At 39.2% G+C, this 19,736-nt stretch overlaps 1 protein-coding gene across 13 annotated transcripts in view; it reads left to right on the top strand.

Annotated features, from left to right (window-relative positions):
* SUGCT (succinyl-CoA:glutarate-CoA transferase) overlaps nt 1-19,736 on the top strand; it is an 861,197-nt gene that overhangs the window by 72,751 nt on the left and 768,710 nt on the right. For all 13 annotated transcript variants that reach the window (XR_011566121.1, XR_011566122.1, XM_070787292.1 and 10 more), the window contains one exon: nt 3,192-3,283. Coding sequence is in view for 11 of the 13 variants with exons in the window: in XM_070787292.1 (XP_070643393.1) it covers nt 3,192-3,283 (92 nt within the window). In the remaining 2 variants the exon portion in view is untranslated. The remainder of the gene's footprint in view (nt 1-3,191; nt 3,284-19,736) is intronic.

Genomic DNA, 19,736 nt, shown 5'->3' with positions numbered 1-19,736 from the left:
GGCAGATTAGTCTTGCATAGGAGATAAATCCTGTGTATTAACCCAGCCTGGATTCGTGGTTGCCTCACAAACCTTTGTGATTATCCAAGCCACTGTCTTTTTATTTCATGCCTTTTAGTAGTTTAGGGTATGTGAAGACCCGTCAATGTTCCAAAGGGAAAGACTGTTGTGAGGCCTAGATACAGGCAGATTAGAAGCCAGACCCTCAGGCAACAGCTGGGAATGTATGCTGTCAAGCAGTTTCTGGGGAGAAACTGGGAGATTGGTATATTTGTCTTCTTGCTTTGCACTGAATCTGGGTAGATAGCTGTGTGTGTGTGTTGGGGGGAGGGTATTCCTGAGCCCATTAAAAATCTGCTTATTTCTTTGCCATAATCCAGTTTGACTTATTAACTGCAGGCACTGTTGGTAGTCGGAACCAGGTGATATGGGGGCCCATCTCCCAGGCAGTATCTGCAAAAGTTGGGGCACAAGACATGTGCCCCATCTCTCTAGAAACTCCTTCTAGAGAGATGATGGTGACCTGATTTTATTGTGGGAGTGAGCTGCATAGAGAAGGTGGGCAAGTGCCCACTGATTCCTTCAGGTTTCAGTTAGGTGTCAATTAGGTAGGGTCATTTAGATTTCAATTAGTGTCAGGATCCTTAGGCAGCAGCTTGTAGAGTATGCAGTTAAAGCCTTTCTGGGGGAGGACTGGGAGATGGCCGTTTTTGCTGCTCCTCCAGTCTTGAGACCTGTGGGGGATAGCTGTGGTTAATGTTCATGAGCCTGTAATTAGCTTCTTTGTTTGCCATAGTCCCGTAGGACTCATGAATTCTGGCTGTCAGAGATAGGAGTTTTAGGGGACCGTTCCTCAGGGAGGAGCCTTAAAAGCCGGGACACTTGCTGTGCCGCCTGTACTGTTTGTTCCTTAGGGAGACGCTGGGAGTTTGGCGTTTCCGCCTAGTCGTATGGTGCTGCGCCTGGAGCAAGGTTAATGGTGAGACTGTCTCAGCCTTTATGGATCTTTTCTGTGTTACCCAATGTGTAGGAGTCATTCTAGTCGATTTCTCTAGTTTCTCAATTCCCAAATTCCTCTTAGAGGGAAGTGCTCTGTGTGGAGCTGTACATCCACTCTGTGCACGGAAGGAGGAAAATGCCTTCTACGTCCTCATTTTAGTCCAAAACAAAACAGAGGAAAAAGCCTCTTTAGTTTCTGTAGTAATTAATTTGTTTCTTTCTTAAAAGATAACTTTTTTTTGTAACCAATATTCATTCATTTATTCATTTGGTAACCATTACTGAATTCTATTCTAGATGTTGGCAATACTGCAGTGAATTAAATTGAAAAAAAAAAATCTCTTGAGCTTACCTTTGAGTAGGGAGGATACAGAAAATAAATAAACTTTATTATGTATCTTGTGGTGATGAGAGGTATAAAGTCAAATACAATCATGAAAGGGGGATTAAGAGTGAGAAGTAACAGTGATCTCTCATAAAAGTTCTCCAGAGAAGACCTCTCTGGTAAGGACACATTCCAGTTTAGGGTTGGAGGATGTGAGGTATGTAGATATATAGAATGAAATAGAGGGAGGGTGTTCCAGGTTGCTGGAGGAGCAAGCAAAATATATGGAATTTGGAGACAGATTCATGTAGCTCCTCATATTATCCAACGGTAAGCCTAGGACAGAGGAGAGCAGGATAAAACATGTTTCTGTTCTTCTAATTTTTGCTGATGGCAAAGAAAAGGTGATAGCTTTCCCTTCTGTTTGTAATCCTAAAAAGCACTGTCAGGAGATATATTAATTCTCTTTTTGTTCAAATTTCAGGGCATGGAAACCCACCTCCAGGGGATCTTCCTAATCCAGGGATAGAACCCAGGTCTCCCACATTACAAGCAGTGGCTCAGACAGTAAAGAATCTGCCTGCAGTGTGAGAGACCTGGGTTCGATCCCTGTGTCGGGAAGATCCCCTGGAGAAGGGAAAGGCTACCCACTTTAGTATTCTTGCAGAAGGCGGTGGCACCCCACTCCAGTACTCCTGCCTGGAAAATCCCATGGATGGAGGGGCCTGGTAGGCTGCAGTCCATGGAATCGCTGAGGGTGGGACACGACTGAGCGACTTCACTTTCACTTTTTACTATCATGCATCGGAGAAGGAAATGGCAACCCACTCCAGTGTTCTTGCCTGGAGAATCCCGGGGATGGGGGAGCCTAGTGGGCTGCCGTCTATGGGGTTGCACAGAGTCGGACACGACTGAAGTGACTTAGCAGCAGCAGCAGCAAATACCTATTGGTTAATGACTGAATCAGACTAAACCATCAAGGATTAAGGAGGGGTGGAAATTGGGGCAAATTGGAGAATTTATGCCCTATGCAAAGGGAAGAACGTGGCTTATTGGTTATTGCCATGTGAGGATGTGAGCCTAGGTTTGAGCGTATGTTCTGTTTTTTTTTTTTTCAGGTAAAGCCTATTTTATGTGCTATTTCCTGATCTTTAAACGTTGGAAACTAAGTAAAAACTTTTCAAAACACTCTTAAGGCCAGATAAAACATTCATACAAGGAGAATATGGCCCACAAGTTACAAGTTTGCAACCGTCTGTGGTGTAACACTGTGGTTAAATTTTTACTGCCTCCTTCAAAGGAACTCTGGTGGCTCAGACAGTAAAGCGTCTGTCTACAGTGCGGGAGACCCGGGTTCAATCCCTGGATCAGGAAGATCTGGAGAAGGAAATGGCAATCCACTCCAGTATTCTTGCCTGGAAAATCCCATAGACGGAGGAGCCTGGTAGGCTACAGTCCATGGGGTTGCAAAGAGTCAGACATGACTGAGTGACTTCACTTTCACTTTCAAAGGATAGTGTAGGTTTAATACAACAAAATGCTGCAGAATTTCTGGATACAAATGCTTTTAACACGCTGTTATACTATTGGACTTCCAGGTGGCGCTAGTGGTAAACAACTTGCCTGCCAATGCAGGGGACATAAGAGATGCGTGTTTGATCCCTGGTTTGGCAAGGTCCCCTGGAGGAGGGCATTGCAACCCACTCCAGTATTCTTGCCTGGAGAATCCCATGAACAGAGGACCCTGGCGGGCTACAGTCCATAGGATCGTACAGAGTTGGACACGACTGAAGTGACAGCACAGCACACATTATAGTATTGCTCTCCCTGGGTGGTGCTGAATATATATCTATTCTTGTTGTCTTAGGGTATGGTCAGACAGGTCCACTGTCTCAGCGAGCTGGTTACGATGCTGTTGCCTCTGCTGTTTCTGGTCTAATGCATATCACAGGACCTGAGGTAAGTATCTTTCTTTAGAATAGTCATAATTTCCCCCCATTTATTCCAAAGAATTGTTCCTCTTCACTGACCCCATAGGCTTAAACATGAGTCAATTTTAGAAAGAAACCATGGAAAGTGAATGCCTTTAAAAATGGAAGTGTTGAATGTGCTTGATGCTAAATGTCAATATGGCCCCATGGGAAATAACAGTCTTATTAGCAAGAAGCAATAGATCAAGTGGTGAACACATTTTCCATATGCATTATATTACTCAAGCTTAGTAAAGGCACTTTTGTGTGACCTTGGAATATTCCTGTGTGAAATAGAATGGCTGACTAGACTAGTCTTCGGATGTCCAAGGGGACAGAGGAGCCTGGTGTGCTATACTCCCTGGGGTCACAAAGAGTTGGACATAACTGGAGAAGGCAATGGCACCCTACTCCAGTACTTTTGCCTAGAAAATTCCATGGATGGAGGAGCCTGGTAGGCTGCAGTCCATGTGGTCGCTAAAGTCTGACACGACTGAGCGACTTCACTTTCACTTTTCACTTTCATGCATTGGAGAAGGAAATGGCAACCCACTCCAGCGTTCTTGCCTGGAGAATCCCAGGGATGGCAGAGCCTGGTGGGCTGCCGTCTCTGGGGTCGCACAGAGTCGGACACGACTGAAGCGACTTAGCAGCACCAGCAGCAGAGCAACTGAAAAACAGCTTTGCTTTGACCTATATACATAGTGGAGGGTTTCTTCTTCCCTCTGGAATATTGTAAATGGTTGTTTATTTTCAACTATGTTACTTAACGCCTTGGGTGTAGTTGTGTCTGATTGTTATATGCATTGATTCTGATGTGAAAGAATTATTTGACTTTATAACACTCTTCTCCATGATGATGGGTTGGGGAGTTCCTCTAAAGTATATGGATGACCAAAATGTGGATAGTTTGATCAAAGAAAATGGACTCCTGGGGAAAACTAAACATGCCATTAAATAAAGTAAAAAAAAGAAAAAAGTGTGAACACACTGAGTAAAAATACTAAAGACATAGGTAGTACATGTTCCCTGGTGGCTTAGACGGTAAAGAATCCGCCTGCAGGAGACGTGGGTTTGATCCCTGGGTTGGAAAGATGCCCTGGAGAAGGGAACGGCTACCCACTCCAGTATTCTGGCCTGGAGAATTCCATGGACAGAGGACCCCTGGCAGTTCATGGGGTCACAAAGAGTCGAACATGACTGAGTAACTTTCACACAATACATTTTCTAAGTAATAATTCACCTATATATTATGATACATTTAAACATCAAGAATTATATCAATCAATGAAAAAGATGTATTGACCATCTGTGTGTAGTGTTGTTTTAGATACCGGAAATAATTTAAGGTTACCCTGTAAGTAACAGTTTGGTTGACTAGATTAGACATATACTCATGGAAAAGTTAAAAAATGAAAGAAAATTACATAAAATTAAGCTGGGAGGATCCCCTGGAGAAGGTATGTCTACCCACTCCAGTATTGTTGCCTAGAGAATTCCATGGACAGAGGAGCCTGGCAGGCTACAGTCCATGGGGTCGCAAACAGTCGGGCATGACTGTGTTACTAACACGTTCACTTTCAAGTGGAACATTATATAGCACTGTGACTTGTCTTTGTCACCCTGTATCTGAGTCTACAATGTAAATCTCCTTCCCTCTGTCCTTAATTCCCCTGCTTCTCCTTGGAGAGAATCAATGCTATCACTTTTCTTTTGCATGCTTTCAGAGGTGTTCCATTCAAAAACAAACACAGTAGTCTCCCATCTTTTAAAATACACAGTTGATAGTGTACTTTCTCAAATTTTCTCCCAGGTTTCGCAGATATAATTAACATACCGCTGCTACTGCTACTGCTAAGTCACTTCAGTCGTGTACGACTCTGCGCGACCCCATAGACGGCAGCCCACCAGGCTCCCCTGTCCCTGGGATTCTCCAGGCAAGAACACTGGAGTGGGTTGCCATTTCCTTCTCCAATGCATGAAAGTAAAAAGTGAAAGTGAAGTCGCTCAGTTGTGTCCGACTCTTAGTGACCCCATGGACTGCAGCCTACCAGGCTCCTCCGTCCATGGTATTCTCCAAGAAAGAGTACTGGAGTGGGGTGCCATTGCCTTCTCCGAATTAACATATAGCAGTGTTTAACTCTAAGGTGTACAGCATAATGACTTGACTTAAATATATGATGAAATGATGACCACAGTAGATTTAGTGAACTATTGTCTCATACAGATACAGCATTAAAGAAATAGAAAATTTTTTTTTCCTGTGGTATGAGTACTCTTAGGATTTACTGTCTTAACTACATTCATATATATGGTGCAACAGTGTTAATTATCTCTATCATGTTGTATGTTACATCCCTAGTACATATGTATCTTATAACTGAAAGTTTCTACCTTTAGACTGCCTTCATCCAGCTCCCACTCTTCACACCCCGCTGTCTCTGGTGTCTACAATGTGATCTCTTTTTCTATGACTTTGTTTCTGAAGTATGATTGACTTACAACACTATGTTAGTTTCTGGGGCGCACCATAAAGAATCAGTATTTGTATACATTTCAAAATGATCCCCTTGTTAAATCTAGTTGTTATCTGTTACAAAACAGCAGTATTATATAATTATTAACTATATTCCCCACATGGTACACTTCATACCTATGACTCATTTATTTTGTAACTCGAAGTTTGTACCTCTTAATCTTCCTCATCTATTTCTCTCCTCTACCCAGCCTCCTTCTCTCTGGCAATCAACTTGTTTGTTCCTTATAACTCTTGTTTCTGTTTAACTATGTTCCTTCGTTTGTTTTGTTTTTTAGTTTTCACAATTGAGTGAAGTCCTACAGTATTTGTCTTTCTCTATCTGACTTTTTTCATTTAGAATAATACTCTCTAGGTGTAAAAGCACTTGCTCAGTCGTTTAAAATTTTACCATTTTAAAAATTGAAGTATAGTTAATTTACAATGTTGTGTTAATTTCAGCTGTATAGTAAAGTGACAAATGAAAGAAAGTGTTAGTCACTCAGTCATGTCCGACTTTTTTTGACCCCATGGATTGTAGCCTACCAGGGTTCTCTGCCATGAAATTCTCCAGGCAAGACTACTGGAATGGGTTGCTATTTCCTTCTCCAGGGGATCTTCCCAACCCAGGGATTGGACCTGGGTCTCCTGCCTTGCAGGTGAATTCTTTACTGTCTGAGCTGTATATATGTATATATGTGTATATATATATATATATATATATATATAAATTTTTGGATTCTTTTCCATTATAGGTTATTACAAGATATTGAATATAGTTCCCTGTACTATAATAGTAACTTGTTTACCTATTATATATATATTAGTGTGTGTATGTTTATTCCAATCTCCTAATTTATCTTCCCCCAGTTATCTTCTTTCATAACCATAAGTTTGTTTTCTATGTCTTTGAGTCTATTTCTGTTTTGTAAATAAGTTCATTTGTATCATTTTTTTTAAGATTCCATATATAGGTGATATCATATGACATTTGTCTTCCTCTGTCTTAATACAATAATCTCTGGGTCCATCCATATTGCTGCAAATGGCTTTTCATTCTTTTTGTGGCCAAGTAGTAGCCCATCTTTAATGGTTTTTAAATCTCATAAAAAGTGAAGTATACCTTGCATATAACAAAATGAAAAATCTTAAAGGTATGGTTCAGTGATGTTTTACAAATATATACACCAGGATAAATACCACCCAGTTCAAGATACAGCATATTTCTATCACTCCAGAGAGTTCCCTCATACCTCTTCCCAAACAATACCACCTCCTCCTAGAGGTAAACACTATTTTGACTTCTACTGGTGTAGACTAGTTTTACCGATTTTGGACTTGTGCAGATAGAATCCTGTCGTATATGCGTTTTAGTGTCTGGCTTATCTTGTCCAACACAGATTTTTTGAGGTTCGTTAGATTGTTGTGTGTATCAGTGATGGTATAACATTCTGTTGTATGACTATACCACAGTGTATCCATTGTTCTGAAAATGAATATTTGAGCTGTTTCCAGTTTTTGTCTATTTTGAATACACACTTATTTCCCTTGGGTATATATACCTCATAGTGGAACAGATGGGTTACAGGTTAGGTGTATATTTAACTTTATTAATACTGCCTATTTTCCAAAAATGTACCAGTTTTCCAAAATGGAAAAGAAACTCAATTCCAGTGACTGATATTAATACTGCTGATAGTTATTATTGAAGCTTATTTGAATGTTGAGCTATTATTCCATAGAACTTATATCACAGTGTAATTCTACTTTGCTTTTCTCACATTTGGCCCCCAAATGGAAGGAAACCCAGAGAAAGAAATTTCTCTGTGAAATTTATATAAGAATGCAAAAATCCTCAAATTTCTCTAAAACTTTTTTTTTCTAAAGCAGTGTTCTAGTAAGAGATTTCACACATATGTCTTTCTGCCCCCATACTAACAATACCAATTTTTCAAGAAATAACCTATATTTCTTGTGAGAGGCGAAACCTCCCCTATTTAAAAAAATTTTTTTTCTTTTAGAGAAAGCATTCATTTTAGAAGTATTATATCTTATTCTGAATTATCTAATGTTTGCTAAAAATTTATTCTGTAGGGGGTCATGTAATCTCATATTATTTAAGATGTCAGTTTTATTCTCTATCTCTGTCTGTGTTTTTGTAATTCAGATGACCTGGAAAAATTTATCTTCTCTTTTTTTCTAGAAAGTTCTTCAGAAATTTAACACATTTATGTTTAGTGATTGATGAGCTTTCATATGATAAAAATCAACTGTTACTTTAAAGTCTGAAACAGAATAGCAATAGACATGTCCTTCAGTTTGAATTCATCTACAAATTGAAAAGAACAATAGAGGGAGGATTAGGTAAGAAGCAATTTATTTTTGCTTGACTCCATGAAACAGTTAAAAAATACCAGGCTGAATTATCTGTTTACAATCTATAGGTTTGTGCATTTTTTCTTTTTTGCAGTCTCATTTTCCTCTGATGTTTTCTTTTGATCATGACAGTCTGAGAAGATTTTCTCATCTAGAAAATTTCTTGTTGGGATTACAGGGACTAAAGAATGAGGAGGCAGGTGTCTTCCCTTTATCAGGGTAAGGAAGCTCAGCACTTATGTCTGGTTGGGAGTGAGGATTCTTAATGGTCAATAGTCCTTGTTACAGAGGCTGTTATTATTCCTATCTTTTAAAACTGTCCAGTAAATGCAATCAAAATAGGAGTAAATTATTTTTGTTTAACATTTTATTTAATCAACTTGTTTCTTTCTGTCAATTCTCTTGATATTGGCAGTATCGTGTTGAACTGGGACCCTTCTTGTTTCACATGGCAGAGCAAGAAGATTATTATAGCTCATCTATATATAGCACTGGTATGCTTGGAACTATAATACTGAGTTGGTTTATAAGCACCAAAGATGCCATAGAAATGTCAACAAATTGGAAACATTCCAGAGAAATGTGAAAAAAAAACTTTATTTTTAAAAAACTAGAAAGAGAAAAGTAAATATAAACAGTTTATTTAAATGTTGTAGGACAAAAAGGACATTTATGTATGTGTGAATACCAACACAGAAAGGGAGTATAGATTGGGATCATTGTTTTGAAATATTGTCCATGCATATTTGCTTCTTTCAGATTTTCTCAGCTGGAAGATACTTACTCTTAGCCTCTTTCTTGATGGTCCTATGTAATTTTCATTCTGTTGCTAATTGTATATCTGTCTGTCTGTCTGACTTTAGAATGTAAGTGCCTTAATTCAGGGAGAGTGTCTTTGAGATGCTTAGTTTTGTATCCCTGGAGTATAACACAGATAATACAGACTTGGTACTTATTGATTTATTCTTTTGGTTTGATTTGGTTTGGTTGCTGCTTATTGATATTTTTTTGTATTCCTAGGGTATAACACAGATCACTACAGAGTTGGTGCTTATTGATTATTTGTTATATATGAATTTGGAATCTTTAAAGATTCAACTTCAGTTTGATAGTAAGAGGTTGATACGTGTAGCAACAACCATGGCATTCTGGTTGGAGTCCTTTAAGGGATATTGTCACCCTGCTTATTTAACTTATATGCAGAGTACATCATGAGAAATGCTGGGCTGGATGAGGCACAAGCTGGAATCAAGATTGCCAGGAGAAATATCAATAACCTCAGATATGCAGATGACACCACCCTTATGGCAGAAAGTGAAGAAGAACTAAAGAGCCTCTTGATGAAAGTGAAAAAGGAGAGTGAAAAAGTTGGCTTAAAGCTCAACATTCAGAAAACGAAGATCATGGCATCATGGCATCTGGTCCCATCACTCCATGGGAAATAGATGGGGAAACCGTGGAAACAGTGTCAGACTTTATTTTTGGGGGCTCCAAAATCACTGCAGATGGTGATTGCAGCCATGAAATTAAAAGACGCTTACTCCTTGGAAGGAAACTTATGACCAAGCTAGATAGCATATTAAAAAGCAGAGACATTACTTTGTCAACAAAAGTCCATCTAGTCAAGGCTATGGTTTTTCCAGTGGCCACATATGGATGTGAGAGTTGGATTATAAAGGAAGCTGAGCACCGAAGAATTGATGCTTTTGAACTGTGGTGTTGGAGAAGACTCTTGAGAGTCCCTTGGACTGCAAGGAGATCCAACCAGTCCATCCTAAAGGAGATCAGTCCTGGGTGTTCATTGGAAGGACTGATGTTGAAGCTGAAACTCCAGTACTTTGGCCACCTGATGTAAAGAGCTGACTCATTTGAAAAGACCCTGGTGTTGGGAAAGATTAAAGGCAGGAGGAGAAGGGGACGACAGAGGATGAGATGGTTAGATGGCATTCCCGACTCAACGGACATGAGTTTGGGTAAACTCTGGGAGTTGGTGATGGACAGGGAGGCCTGGTGTGCTGCGGTTCATGGGGTCACAAAGAGTCGGACACGACTGAGCGACTGAACTGAACTGAAGGGATATACTTGAATGAAAAAGGAGTCTTTTCTATCGAGTAGAGCACTTCATACAAGCCTCATACTCAAAAAATATGAATAGAGAACTTTTGGGTTGTGACTGGAAAAATGTGGTGAAAATACTTGGAAAACCCCTCTACTTGACATGATTAAAAAGCATATAAAACAAGTTTCTTCCTAATGTTTTTGCTTTCTGAATCTTAAGAAAGATTTTTAAATCTTTGTAAGTGGTTACTTTTGAGAGCATTGTGTTCATTTTGAGTCACCATGCTTTGAAAAAGTTTTATAATCAGAGAAAATCCTAAAAAGAATGGCCAAAATTATCTCAGGAGTGAAAAATAATTCTTCAGGGAGAATGTGTGGAGAACTGGATTTGTTTGCCATAGATAAGGCAAATAAATGATTTGAGTACTGTTTTCAGCTATTGATATTTTGGAGGATGTGGAATAATTATTATTTACAGAACAAGGAATAAGAGAAAATGAGCTCATATCAGAGAAGACATTTTAGTTAGCTGAATGAAGAGCTTTATGACCATTAGGGTATTGAACATTGTCATGTGTAAGCAAACTGGTTATACAGTTTCTATTAGCATGGTGGAATGGAAAGATCTTGTCCTGGCTTGAAATCCTAGTTCCATTTAACACTTCTGAGCCTATTTTTTTTCATTTGTAAAAATGAGAGTACTAACACACATCCTGGAAAAGGTACTCAGATTCAATGAGATAATATGTAGGCAAACACCTGGGAAATAATGCTACCTCCTTTTCCCTGTCTGGTGCATGACTGGCATGTATCAGATACTCAACAGCTGCTCTGTTTCCTCTGGAGATTTTTAAGGAGAGAGGGATAAGCATCTTCCTGGATGACTTAGTAATTTTCCTGCCTAAAGGCAGGAAGTTGGACCAAATGATCCTTTGAGAATTTTTCAGCTTTTGGGGTCTTTATGTACTGTTTACTTTGGAAACTAATACAGTAGAATTTTTTTCTTTCTTTTTCTAAAGTTCTTTTGTAGGAAAGATTGGGTAGTCAAGGATATAGTGTTTGATTCATACTGTAATATTTACATAGTAAAAAGAAAGATGCAAAGTGTCTTGAATGACTATTTGTATTATAGAGAATTTTGATGGCAAGTTATTGGGAGCTTAAATTCTGAGTGAGTATCTTTCCTAGGAGATTGGACTGCATGACAAATCACAGTGAATACTCTGCACTCAAGCATTTTTATCTAAGTAAAATTAGGGTAAAGTGACTATGAGCTGACTGTGGCTCAGATCATGAACTTCTTTTTGCCAAATTCAGACTTAAAGAAAGTAGGGAAAACCGCTAGACCATTCAGGTATGACCTAAATCAAATCCCTTACCATTATACAGTGGAAGTGAGAAATAGATTCAAGGGATTAGACCTGATAGACCGAGTGCCTGAAGAACTATGGATGGAGGTTTATGACATTGTACAGGAGGCAGGGATCAAGACCATCCCCAAGAAAAAGAAATGCAAAAAGGCAAAGTGGTTGTCTGCAGAGGCCTTACAAATAGCTGTGAAAAGAAGAGAAGTAAAAGGCAAAAGAGAAAAGGAAAGATATACCCATCTGAATGCAGAGTTCCAAAGAATAGCAAGGAGAGATAAGAAAGCCTTCCTCAGTGATCAATGCAAAGAAATAGAGGAAAACAATAGAATAGGAAAGACTAGAGATCTCTTCAAGAAAATTAGAGATACCAAGGAACATTTCATGCAAAGATGGGCTTGATAAAGGGCAGAGATAGTATGGACCTAACAGAAGCAGAAGATATTAAGAAGAGGTGGCAAGAATACACAGAAGAACCGTACAAAAAAGATCTTCACGACCCAGATAATCATGATGATCTGATCACTCACTTAGAGCCAGACATCATGGAATGCAAAGTCAAGTGGGCCTTAGGAAACATCACTACGAACAAAGCTAGTGGAGGTGATGGAATTCCAGTTGAGCTATTTCAAATCCTGAAAGATGATGCTGTGAAAGTGCTGCACTCAATATGCCAGCAAATTTGGAAAATTCAGCAGTGGCCACAGGACTGGAAAAGGTCAGTTTTCATTCCAATCCCAAAGAAAGGCAATGCCAAAGAATGTTCAAACTACTGCACAATTACACTCATCTCACACGCTAGTAAAGTAATGCTCAAAATTCTCCAAGCCAAGCTTCAATAGTATGTGAACCGTGAACTTCCAGATGTGCAAGCTGGTTTTAGAAAAGGCAGAGGAACCAGAGGTCAAAGTGCCAACATCCATTGGATCATTGAAAAAGCAAGAGAGTTCCAGAAAAACATCTACTTCTGCTTTATTGACTATGCCAAAGCCTTTGACTGTGTGGATCACAAGAGACTGTGGAAAATTCTTCAAGAAACAGGAATACCAGACCACTTGACCTGCCTCCTGAGAAATTTGTATACAGGTCAGGAAGAAACAGTTAGAGTTGGACATGGAACAACAGAATGTTTCCAAATCGGAAATGGAGTGTGTCAAGGCTGTATATTGTAACCCTGGTTATTTAATTTATATGCAGAGTACATCATGAGAAATGCAGGGCTGGAGGAAGCACAAGCTGGAATCAAGATTGCCAGGAGAAATATCAATAACCTCAGATATGCAGATGACACCACCCTTATGGCAGAAAGTGAAGAACTAAAAAGCCTCTTGATGAAAGTGAAAGAGGAGAGTGAAAAAGATGGCTTAAAACTCAACATTCAAAAAACTAAGAGTGTGGCATCTGGTCTTATCACTTCATGGGAAATAGATGGGGAAACAATAGAAACAGTGAGACACTATTTTTTTGGGCTCCAAAATCACTGCAGATGGTGACTGCAGCCATGAAAGTAAAAGACGCTTGCTCCTTGGAAGAATAATTATGACCAACCTAGACAGCATATTAAAAAGCAGAGACATTACTTTGGCAACAAATGTCCATTTAGTCACAGCTATGGTGTTTCCAGTGGTCATGTATGAATGTGAGAGTTGGACTGTAAAGAATGCTGAGTACTGAAGAATTGATGCTTTTGAACTGAGGTGTTGGAGAAGACTCTTGAGAGTCCCTTGGACTGCAAGGACATTCAACCATACCATCCTAAAGGAATCAGTCCTGAGTGTTCATTGGAAGGATTGATGTTGAAGCTGAAACTCCAGTATTTTGGCCACCTGATGTGAAGAACTGACTGATTTGAGAAGAGTCTGATGCTGGGAAAGATTGAGGGAGGGAGGAGAAGGTGACAACAGAGGATGAGATGGTTGGATGACATCACTGGTTCAATGGACAAGGGGTTGAGTAATCTCTTGGAGTTGGTGATGGACAGGGAGGCCTGGAGTGCTGCAGTCCATGGGGTCACAAAGAGTCGGAAATGACTGAGCAACTGAACTGAACTGAACTGCCTATAAAGGAGGAACATAAAGAGATCCCTAAATGGCAACATGCAGCTTTGAGGAAATAAAGGAAAATAAGCTTAGCTCAGTCAGTTTTTGTTCTGAAGCACCTTCTTCTCACTCATGTTACCCCCTGGACTGGCAGTGTAGAACCATAACCCTGTTTAGTTGTAACTGAAGAATAGTTTCCACATTGACTTTTGAGAAAAAAAAAGTTTAATTTCTGTCTTTAACTGCATAGTCAAAGAGAAGACATCTGAACATTAAGCATGAAGAGCTCTGAAATATTACAAGGATTAATAAGTCTGTGTAAAAGAATACCTTTAAGTAGAGTCAAATGTACTTTTAGTCATCTTTAGACATTCCTTTTATATATTGAGAATTTGAAAGTGAAAAGTGTTAGTTGCTCAGTCGTGTCCAACTCTTTGCAAACCCATGGACTGTAGCCCTCCAGACTACTCTGTCCATGGAATTTTCCAGGCAAGAATACTAAAGTGGGTAGCCTTTCCCCTCTCCAGAGGATCTTCCTGACTCAGGGATTGAATCCACATCTCCTGCATTGCAGGCAGATTCTTTTCCATCTGAGCCACCAGGGAAACCCATATATTGAGGATAAGCAAGTGCAAAAATAATAAATACTACAGTCTATGGCCTACAGTCATAGTCACGGGAAAAGAACTTTGAACTTGTAATAAAGCTTATATTTATGCTAGTAGGTCATAATTCCTGTCCTGAGGGGTAAGAAATGTTGAGAAACTTTTCATTACAGTTCTATGAGATGCAATTCTACAAGATTTACACAGCCTGATTGAATTAAGGATTTTCAGATTTGGGTCTACTGATTCTTATTTTTCTGTATACTTGAAATCTTTAGAATTGCTTGGAGAACTCTAATACATATATTCCCATGTCTTAGACCTAATGAAACAGAAACCTGAGGTGGTGTTACTTGTATATTTGTATTCTTAGAAAGCGTTCTGAGTGGTTCTGATGATCCACTACGTTTCGGAATCACTCGTTTAAGTAACGAGAGATACTATTTCTGTTTCTTTCCTCAATCTGTTGAATTCTGGCCTCCATAGGCACCTCACCAATGAAATTGTACTTGGGAAGATTACCAGTGACCTCTTTTTTTAAAAAAATAATTGATTTATTTTAATTGGAGGCTAATTACTTTATAATATTGTTGTGGCTTTTGCCATACATTGACATGAATCAGCCACAGGTGTACATGTGTCCCCCATCCTGAACCCCCCTCCTACCTCCCTCCCTACCCCATCCCTCTGGGTATTCCCAGTGCACCAGCTTTGAGTGCCCCGCTTCATGCATCAAACTTGCATTGGCCATCTATTTCACATATGGTAATATACATGTTTCAATGCTATTCTCTCAAATCATCCCACCCTCACCTTCTCCCACAGAGTCCAAAAGTCTGTTCTTTATATCTGTGTCTCTTTTGCTGTGTCACATGTAGGGTCGTCATCCCCATCTTTCTAAATTCCATATATATGTGTTAATATACTGTATTGGTGTTTTTCTTTCTGACTTACTTCACTTTGTATAATAGGCTCCAGTTTCATCCACCTCATTAGAACTGATTCAAATGCGTTCTTTTTAATAGGCGAATAATATTCCATTGTATATATGTACCACAACTTTCTAATCCATTCTTCTGCTGATAGACACCTAGGTTGCTTCCATGTCCTAGCTATTGTAAACAGTGCTGCGTTGTTTGGGGTACATGGGATACACATGTCTGTTTCATGTCTGGTTTCCTTGGTGTGAATGCCCAGCAGTGCGATTGCTAGGTCATATGGCAGTTTGATTTTCAGTTTTTTTTAAGAAATCTCCACACTGTTCTCCATAGTGGCTGTCCTAGTATGCATTCCCACCAATAGTATAAGAGGGTTCCCCTTCTCCAGTGACCTCTTAATTCAAAACTACAGTGGATACTTTTATTTTTTTGTGTATGTGTATATCTATCTATCTATCTATATATAGAGAGAGTCTTCCCATGTGGCACTAGTGGTAAAGAACCTGCCTGCCAGTGCGGGAGACATAAGAGTGTTGGTTCAATCCCTGGGTCGGGAAGATCCCCTGTAGGAAGGCATGGCAACCCCCTCCAGTATTCTTGCCTGGTGAATCCCATGGACAGAGGAGCCTGGCAGGCTACAGTACATAGGGTCATAAAGAGTTGGACACAACTGAAGTGGCACAGCATGCATATATATGCGTGTGTGTGTGTGTGTATATATATATATATATAATATGAATTTACAGTTAGTTTTTCTTGGTTATCTATTTTTAAAGAATATTTAACTATTTATTTATTTATCTGGTTGTACTGGGTCTTAGTTGCAGCATGTGAAGACTTAGTTGCAGCATGTGGGATCTAGTTCCTTGCCCAGGAATCAAACCTGGGCCCCCTGCACGGGAGTGTGGAGTCTTAGCCACTCGACCATCAGGGAAGTCCCTGTCTATTATATTTAATTTATTATTTAAAAGATTTTTTGTTTTTTGATGTGGACCATTTTAAAAGTCTCTATTGAATTTGCTGCAACATTGCCTGTGTTTTATGTTTTGTTTTTTTGGCTATGAGGCTTGTGGGATCCCAGCTTCCCAACCAGGGATTGAACCTGCACCCCCTGAGTTCAGTTCAGTTCAGTTGCTCAGTTGTGTCCGACTCTTTGTGACCCCATGGACTGCAGCACGCCAGGCCTCCCTGTCTATTACCAACACCTGGAGTTTATTCAAACTCCTGTCCATTGAGTCGGTGATGCCATCCAATCATTTCATCCTCTGTCGTCCCCTTCTCCCACCTTCAGTCTTTGACAGCATCAGGGTCTTTTCAAATGAGTCAACTCTGCATCAAGTGGCCAAAGTATTGGAGTTTCAGCTTCAACATCAGTCCTTCCAATGAGCACCCAGGACTGATCTCCTTTAGGATGGACTGGTTGGATCTCCTTGCAGCCCAAGGGACTCTCAAGAGTCTTCTCCAACACCACAGTTCAAAACCATCAATTCTTTGGTGCTCAGCTTTCCTTATAGTCCAACTCTCACATCCATACATGACTAATGGAAAAACTATAGCCTTGACTATACAGACCTTTGTTGACAAAGTAATGTCTCTGCTTTTTAATATGCTGCCTATGTTGATCATAACTTTTCTTCCAAGGAGTAAGCATATTTTAATTTCATGACTGCAATCACCATCTGCAGTGATTTTGGAGCCCAAAAGAATAAAGTCTGCCACTGTTTCCATGGTTTTCCCATCTATTTCTCATGAAGTGATGGGATCAGATGCCATGATCTTGATTTTCTGAATGTTGAGCTTTAAGCCAACTTTTTCACTCTCCTCTTTCACTTTCATCAAGAGGCTCTTTAGTTCTTCTTCACTTTCTGCCATAAGGGTGGTGTCATCTGCATATCTGAGGTTATTGATATTTTCTCGTGGCAGTCTTGATTCCAGCTTGTGCTTTATCCAGCCCGGCGTTTCTCATGATGTACTCTGCATATAAGTTAAATAAGCAGTGTTACAATGCAACCCCTGAATTGGAAGGCAAAGTCCCAACCACTGGATCACAAGGAAAGTCCCAGTTATCTATTTTAAATATAGTAGTGTGTACATGTCAATCCCAAGCTCCCAGTCTATTCTCCCTCTCCTCCCTGCTGGTAACCATAAATTCATTCTCTAAATCTGTGAGTCTTCTTTCAGATTCCACATGTAAGCAATATCATTTATTTGTCTTCCTGCGTCTGACTTACTTCACTTTTCTTATTTCACTTTAGTGACAGAAGACAGGTGTTGGCTACCTACCCCTCCTTAATGTTCTTTTTCCTCCTTGTCTCCCATGATATCAATCTTTCCTAGTTTTCCTCCCACATGTCTGTTCTCTCCTCAATTTTCTTCATGGCCTCCTCTTCCTCAGCCTCCTTTTGAAATGATTGCGCCCAGAATTCTGTACTTTGGCCTCATCTATTCTTTTCACTCTTTTATACTCTCTAATACTGCAGTCATCAGCCACATGGGACTGTTAAGCATTTGAAATGTGGTGAGTTTGAATTGAGATGTGCTATTAAGTGTAAAAAGTACATTTCAAAGACATATCAACAAAACCTTGTAAAATTTCTCATTAGTAATTTAAAAAATGGATTGCATTTGGAAATGATAGTATTTCAGATATATTCAGTTAAATGAAATACATTATTAAAGTTAATTATACTGATTTCCTTTTATTTCTTTAGTGTGGCTAATAAAATTTTGAAAATTACATATGTAATTTTTATTTGCTCACATTATGTTTCTATTAGTGTTCGATATGTTCTTCCCAGATAATGTCTCAAACCTACCATGGTTTCCACTACCATATATAATGTTTGGGTGTCAACTTTGTATCTTCCACTCAGTTCTTTTTCCTTTGGGTTTTAGGTTTGCATATTCAACTCTTGATTGAATATATTACTTAAACTGAATAAGCAAACAATTCATCAAACTTCTCTTTCCCTTTATCTTATCTTAATTGAAGTACTAACCCAAACCCAGAAGCTTAAACTTCTGTCCAAACATGTACTAAGTCTGATTGGTTCTGTGTTTTAACTCTGTGACTATTTGTTCTGTCATTTTATTCCTACTGCTGTTGACTTAGTTTGGTCCCTGATCTTTTTCATGAAGAATTGCAGTAATTTCCAGCTTGATTCCCTGCTTCAGATCTCAAACTTTATGATTATTACTCCTGTTTAATCTACACAGTGATGCCAGTGATTATTTTAATTTGTATTCAGTACAACTGAGCTTGGCATTTTTTTCTGGAAAGCTTTAAATTACTCCCTATCCTAGTAAGGGAAACAAATAAATAAACCTAACCTTGCTACATGTGTGATATCAGGCCTCCATAATTTGTCTTTGGTTGTGGTCCAGCTTCATTTCTTATCATGCCCTCACATTCATTCTTTGCTTCAGTCATCCAAACTACTTGCAAACTCTTCTCCAAAATTATAAATAAATTTTAAATATGTTTTAAAAGGGTCATAGATTTCTCTGAGAATGTGATGAAGGTTATTGAACCTTTTCTAGAAAATTAACATACAGAATTTTTGCATATAGTTTCAGAGGGAACTTGGAACACTTAAAACTGGGACAAGAACTATTAACCCAAATATGGAAACTCAAACTTCTGTTTATGTCCTTTTGTTTCCCAGGCATTCTTTCTACATTGTATGCCAGTTTTCTTGATTGTTTGGTAGCCTTGATCTCTGTTCTGCTAACAATTATTATGTACCAAGTCACCTTGAAACTTAATGACTTAAAACAAGGGCAATCATTTTATTAACTTTCACAGCTTCCATGGGTCAGGAGTTTGGGGAGGGCTCAGCTGGGTGGTTCTTGGGGTTTTGCAAGCAACGGCTCTGGGGCAGCTTGGGGCTGCCAGTCATCTCTCCATGTAATCTCAGGGCTTTTCCATGTGGTCTCTGTGTTTGGGTTACTTTGGGTTTCCTAACAGTAGGTGACCTCAGAGCAGTCAGACTGTTTATATGGGGCTTAAGGCTCTACCAACACAAGTGTTCTGGTAAAAAAGGCAAAGTCACTGATATACATGTTCTATGACACAGTTGTGAAAGTCATACTGTAACCCTTATGCAAAATTTTATTGATTACAAGCATGTCACAAGACCACCCAGATTCAAGGAGAAAGAAATTAGACTCCTTCTGTTGCTGGAGTAGGCAGTTTCAAGATACTAAAAGGGACGTGTGGAATGGGAGATATTACAGCCATCTCTGGAAAATGCAATCTTTCACAGTCTCTCAACATGCTACAAAGAGCAGGTAGGATTTAGGAACAATCCTTCCACTTTGTGGAGAAATCAGTGGACTTTTGTAGCTTTAATTACTCTTTTCTTGACTTTGCAAAAATTGGTTATGGATTAAATTTTATGATCTCAGTATGGACATAATTTTAGTGTCTGAAACTAATTATCAAAGATAGAACCAGAGTGAATGAAACAGAACAGCTATCTCTTGATACATTAGATAGCAATTCAGAGCAAATAAAAAAGGATGCTTTCACTATTTATTCCCACCTT

Source organism: Bos indicus, chromosome 4, assembly GCF_029378745.1.
Source record: "Bos indicus isolate NIAB-ARS_2022 breed Sahiwal x Tharparkar chromosome 4, NIAB-ARS_B.indTharparkar_mat_pri_1.0, whole genome shotgun sequence".
Classification (NCBI taxonomy): Eukaryota; Metazoa; Chordata; class Mammalia; order Artiodactyla; family Bovidae; genus Bos; species Bos indicus.
This window is presented reverse-complemented; position numbering and strand designations above follow the sequence as displayed.